The sequence below is a fragment of the Pelophylax lessonae genome (genome assembly GCF_965119305.1).
Source record: "Pelophylax lessonae genome assembly, chromosome: 11".
Taxonomy (NCBI): Eukaryota; Metazoa; Chordata; class Amphibia; order Anura; family Ranidae; genus Pelophylax; species Pelophylax lessonae.
The window spans coordinates 238,983,651-238,989,939 of NC_138778.1; the positions used below are offsets into that span (position 1 = coordinate 238,983,651).

A 6,289-nucleotide genomic window follows, 5' to 3' on the forward strand; every position below is an offset into this window, starting at 1 on the left:
AACGCGGGTGTGCTGGTTCGGTGACTGCTGGTCGGTGATAGGGTTGCTGGGCAACTACCCTAGGCGGTGGTCGTTGTTCCCGTCTAGTGTCTTGGTGCTCATCTGCTAATTTAGCAGTCTCTGGAAGGGTGCGAGGTTTACGGTCCCTTACCCAGAGCTGCATTTCTTGAGGTAGTCTCCGGAAAAACTGCTCCAACAATAATTGCAAGACATCCTCTCGTGAAGAGGCTTGTGCTGCATCTAACCATCCGGTGGCCGCCCTGTGCAAATGATGGGCAAACTCAGTGTGGGAATCTTGGTCCTGCTTTTTAAGATCCCGGAATTGGAGTCGGTATGCCTCGGAGGTGATGGCATACCTGGTCAAAATCACCTGCTTAACTTTTCTGGTAGTCCCGGATGTTGGCATTAGGGACTGCCCGATACGCATCGGCCGCCCGGCCAGACAATTTCCCAGCCAATATCTGTACCTGATCCTCTGGGTCAATGTTATGTAACTGGCACAGCCTCTCGAAGTCTTGCAAATACCCATCTATTTCTCCCTCCGTGTCCGTGAAGTTTTTAAATGCCTGGTACCGTATTTTGGGTTTACCTTGCGGCATGCTGAGTGGAGTTGAGTGTACTTGGAGAGGTTGTGGCTGGGGCCCCCTTATGGCCATGATGTATTCATGTATGTACGCTACGACCCGTTCATGGGTTTCCATTGACGGGGTACTTGGATACAACGCTATCCTGCTGCGAAATTCCAGTTCAAATTCACGGTCTGTTTCTGGCCTTGCATCCATGGCTGCTCTGTCTTCTTCCATGAGTTCTTCGATCAGTGTCGCCTTGGTTTTGTTGCTGGCTATCTTGCCTCTTGCCTCCAGCAATGCTTTCAATGTCTGCCGCTTTAGCCGTGTATAATCCGTTCCCATTCACCAGCCTTTCGTGTAGTTTTACGTACTGCCGAACTCCGGTTTCATCTGAATGGTTTATTTTTCTCTTTGTTCGCATGAATACTGCCGAAAGCTGCTTTGCTGTGTGGATAAAGATCCCGTCGCTTGCCACCAATTGTAGCGGAGTAGCAGTATGATCCACGATATCTCCACTGGTAGTCAGGCACAGCATACAATAATCCTGGTAGCGTATAATATTCCCAACCCTCCAATAACCAGACGACACATGGCTTGGAGGTCAAAACTAGAATGCCTTGTTTATTGAAAAACACAGGGATCTACACTCAGCCAAAACCCCTCCCTCTTCGAGACATTCCACACACAAAGCTAAACATCCCATAATAACCTTACTCTGCCAGACAGAAACAATAGGACAATAGAAGGCAGGTATTTGACAAAAACAAACCCCCACCCATCTCCTGAGGGACACTGCTCAGACATATGATAGTCCCAAGTGAAAGAGTTCTCACTCTCTCCACATAAACCACACTACAAACACTTGGTTCTTAAAGGTATACACATGCAATAAACATAATGCATACACGAAGGACAATATACAGTGGCTGTGTTTGCCACAGTATGAAAACATGACTTGGAGATTGCTGTTACTACAGAAAACAAATAATGATCCATCCAAGATTAGAAACACTGCCAGAAAATGTGCTGTTTGCACTGCAAGGCCCTCAGTAATTGCACTGCGTGAGATATAGTCAGGGCAACAAACAACCAATGGATAGCAAACAACAGATGGTAATGAGCTGAAGTGGTAAAGCCGATCTCCAGCTTTACTGTCCACTTAACGAGTTTGTTTGGGCCAAGCTGGCCAAAATGAACTAATTCCTACACAAACAAGTGCGCCTGCATGCACACTTCATATCCTTTTGGGACATTCATGGACTGATGTAGATACTGTCCGTGTATTTTCTGATGGTTGGTAACCCTCGTGGGCATGCTGGTTAAGGTGCTTTTCTGTGGAATTCTTAGAATGTGTCAGGGAGCTTGGTTAGCAGGTGCTAATTCCCATGCAAGTGCTCATCTACATGTGCAGGGTCGTGAACATAGATTAGCTAGATGGGCAAGGTCAAGAATTTGCACACGCGTGAGCATTGGCACACTCATGCGCACTGGGGTGCCCACAGATCCTGGTGCCCAGCAGCATATTTAAACCCATGTTCTGCCTAGCCTCAGTAATGGATTGTCTTCAGCTCTAATTCCTGTATCCTGAGCTCCTTAATGTCTGCTTACCTTGTTCCTGACCTAGCTATGTCTGGTACTTCTCTTGGATCCTCCCTGCCTGTTATATCTTCTGCGCAGTTGTGTTATCGACCATGGCTTGAACTTAGTGACAACGATTCAGCCTTCTTGCTTGGTACCTCTCTGCCAGCACGTTACTGACTCCTGCTTGCTCCTGACCTTGACCTTAATCCTGACCCTGCACCTGGCTGCTGCTGAACATAGCTTGTGACCTGACTCCATATTACCACTGCAAGGGCTCCAGTTTTTCCAAGCTCAAGTTCACTAGCTCAGCTTCCTAGCACCTGTGCCTTCCACTGCCCCAGCAGTCCCTGTCCCCACTACCAGGGGTGCTTGGACAGGAACTGTGCATGGGGCCACCCTCATCGTCTCAGGCTGCACAGTCCAGTAACCAACAGAGTGTTCTGCATAATCTTCGAGGGATAATAGTGTTTGTCTCACTCAGCAAAGCAGACAAATAAATAGACTGCTAAGGTTTTTTCCATTTTTTTTGCAACTGTTAGGAAACATTTGAGATCTTACAAGTCATGTTCCCAGTCTGCATACAGGGTTTGTCCCTCAGTCTGTCTACTTCTTACACAAGAACTCCTTAAAATGATGGTGCGGCCCTTTTTTGGGAGTGAGAGGTCATCTGGACAACTTGCATCTCTGATGTTTGGGTATAGAAAGTGGTTTCTTGGGGCTCCAAGCTGGAGTTTTACTTCCTTCCCCCTCTTTGGATTCTCATCTCCAACCTTCTTGTGTTACCCCCACAGATTAGCAAATCTCCATTAAGCCTTCTCGGGTCCTCCTGGATCACAGTTTAATTGCTTTATTCCCTATGGTGAAAAGGTTCAGGTTTTCATTTTGTTTCTAGAAAATCTGCTTGGAATTATTCTTATTTGATATCCTTTCTTCAAGGCGGTTTTCTGACTTCTGTGGACAATAAGGACTCGTGTTTTCACCACGTCTGTTTTTGCACCTCCATTATGGCACTCTTAAATGCCTGTTGTGGGAAGTCAGTGCAGGCTTTTGCTGAAGTACATGGTCATGATTGTCCTGTGGTTACAGCATTTCAGGACAGACAGATGGACTTTATCAAAAAGGAGCACATGCTCTGGGGAAATGGTCCCTACACTTGGAGGTATTCCAAGACCAGTGTTGCAGGTGAAACACCTAATGAAGACTTCATGGCCTCCAGCTTTATTAAGAAACCAGACAGGTTTGTATACAATTTCAGGGATCCTCTAGCAGAAGTGGTGGATGCTCAGGTGATTTTGTGAGAACAATTCACCCTGATCTATTTTTTTCTAGTCTGAAACTTTTCCACATCTGTTTCTCAGGATTAAGATAGAGGGCATTCTAGTGATCCTTGTTCCTCTGAATTGTATGAAGCAAATGTGGTAGAATGGCCTGGTAACACTCCTGGTGTATGCTCGATGGGCTCTTTCAGGTCATCATGATCTTCTGTCCCAAGCTTCACCTGCTACCCTGCTTCACAGTCACTGGCTTTACCCGGTTGGGCAGTTGTAGCCCACAGTATATGAGACAGGGGCATTTCTGAATTTGTTTTTCCTATGTTGTTTAAAGAGTTGAAGGTTATTTCCCATTAGGTCTGTTTCTGCTCATGGAAAGCACACTTGACTTAATGTAGTCTTGGAAGTTTCTCCACGGGATGAATCCTTTTCTTTCTTTACTGCAGCCGGGTCTAAACCAGCATTGGTCCCCAACATTTTTAGAGGCCAGGTTTCTGCCCGGTTTCTTTAGTTTTAGAAACCATTGTCCTTTTACTTCTTCATTTAGATCTTTGTACAGGGAGTATTTTTTGTAGCTTGCCCTGTTCATTCACTTGTGACTCCATAGGGTATGGTTCTGTCTGTGCTTCAAATATTACTGAGCTAACCCATTACACATTCCTCTTTCTACTCTCACCCACAAGGTTTTTTATATATTGATTTATTTTTATGTAATGCTTTCCTTTACAAAACAAGTGTCTGAACTGCGTGGTCTTATACTTCAATCAACCTTTTCTGGTTAGGTGATGAGCTGGTGTTTAGGTCCAGGACTTCTTCCCTAAAGCAGTATCTGTCTTACACCGCAACCTGAACTTTGCTCTTCTGTCCCCCTGTCCAGCACTTCTTCACCAAAATACATTTCTCCCAATTGTCTGGATGTGGTTTGGGCTGTGTGAGTCTTTCTTAGCCATTGCTTCTTCAGGAAGATGTATTTCCTTAGTATTCCTTGGATAATTTATGAGTATCCTGGGTTTTCTGTCCACCATCTTCAGGTGACTCAGGCAGATTTTTAGGCAAACCTATGGTTTCAAGGGTCATGTTCCAGCGGTTCCTGCCATGGCACGCTCTACTAGATCTGTGACTGCTTTGTTGGCTTTTCACCATCGTTGCAAATTTTTCCCAGTTTGCAAGGCTACTACCTGGATTTCTTTTTTTTTAATTCTACCAGGTGTATTTTCAGGGCTTGCCTGATGCCAGCTTTGGGCTTTCCATCCTTTAGGTGGCCCTTCGAGCTGCAAGAAGTTCTCAGCTTTCTGTTGCCTTCCTGGGTCTGTTAGCCTTTGTTGCTATGTTGCTCACCCCTCGGTTGGACGGCTTTTGGACATCCCAGCAGTCTAAGAATCCCTGTGTTCCTCAATGGACAATAAAGAAGCTAGTTTTGTTTCTGTACTAACTATAAAGTTCTTTTCTTAGAGTCTATTGAGGGGTACAGTTCCCTCCCCTCTGTTTATTTCAGGAAAGTGAGACTTGATGTCTGTAAGCGGAGTTATCCTGCTAACCAACTTCAAGTGTCTATTTTCTCTGTAGGGACAGTATAATTGTGTAGTCTTATGGGCCATACACACTATAAGATTTTCTGAAGACTTTTTCCTTTAGACTTACCAAAACCAGATAATATGAGGTCAAACCTAAACACTTTCAATTTGTATGCAATCTGGCAGGCCCTTGCACTACATAGAAAAGGTAAATCTGAAGGAAATCTACCAACAAAAGTTGGATAGTGTGTATGCAGCTTAAGTATTCTAAGAATTCCTGTGTCATTAGGGAAAAAAAATCCAGTGTCCCTTAAATGGACTCCAAGAAAAGGATTATTATATAGTGAGCACAAAAACCCTATTTTTATATATTCTGACCCTTTAGGACTGAAGATAAATGGCTCCGGAGCCCTCCAGGTCACTATCTGCTCCTATATTTAGGGTACAGTTAACTGTCACCCAGAAGTAGAAGAGATGGCACTTTGTGTAGTTGCTTTCAATGGCCTCCAGTGCAATAAGAAGTTCTTAGGCATGTCACAACAGGTTCTCTTTACAATTACTATATATGTTCAATCCGCTGTATAAATGATGACATTCTTGTTTCTTCAGAAAACAGCAGAAAAGCCAATCTTTAAAAATATTCCAAAGGTGGAGGAAGAAAAGGAAATGGTTGAAAAGAAGGATGAAGAGGTGATTGAGGAGCCGGAGGAATCCAGTGACATTCCAGCCATCCTTCAGAAAATCACAGCCAGTATGGAAGAACAGTCTGTTACAGTATCTGATCTGCTTCCTTCTTCATCATCTTTTCTGACTCCATCACCTCCATCACCCCCATCATCCCCGACCTTACAGAGCTATGAAGAGAAGAGACCCTCCCTTCCTCAGGTACATCATGTAGATCTTATTTGTGCGCTACAATATGGAGCTAGTAAATGGTAATCATACATTATGGGAAGAGAGTCTGCTTGGAGATCTTGTGACATATGGGGGGTAATATGACTTATGAGACTCCTCCCCCTATCTGTCTTGAGTAGATAAAGAGTCTCAGTTATATGATGAACTGCCCCTTAAGATAACGGAGTGTCTGGAGAAATCTGTTCTAAAGCCCTGAAAGCTGTGAATTGTAACCTTCATTGTTTTAGGCTATTTATGAGTACACCCCCCCCCCCCCCACCGCCACAAAATATTAGAGTTCCTTTATATTTTTCTTGCATTTTTGGTATCTGCATTGCAGTGGCCGGGTCAATTGTTAGGGCTTCCTGTTCACATCTCTGTCCACCTTCCTGCTAATAATTGCTGTCATTCCTAAACCCTTCATAGATTATTGGTGGGATCTGATGATTTGTAACTGGTG

At 44.4% G+C, this 6,289-nt stretch overlaps 1 protein-coding gene across 1 annotated transcript in view; it reads left to right on the forward strand.

The window, feature by feature from the left end:
• The window catches only part of LOC309567524 (WD repeat-containing protein 97-like), a gene marked incomplete at its 3' end in the record, with an annotated part of 71,477 nt that extends 65,603 nt beyond the window's left edge, over nucleotides 1-5,874 (forward strand). Inside the window, exon 16 of the mRNA XM_082272909.1 lies at nucleotides 5,545-5,874. Coding sequence (XP_082129035.1) covers nucleotides 5,545-5,874 — 330 coding nt within the window. The remainder of the gene's footprint in view (nucleotides 1-5,544) is intronic.
• Between the last annotated feature and the right edge of the window lie 415 nt (nucleotides 5,875-6,289).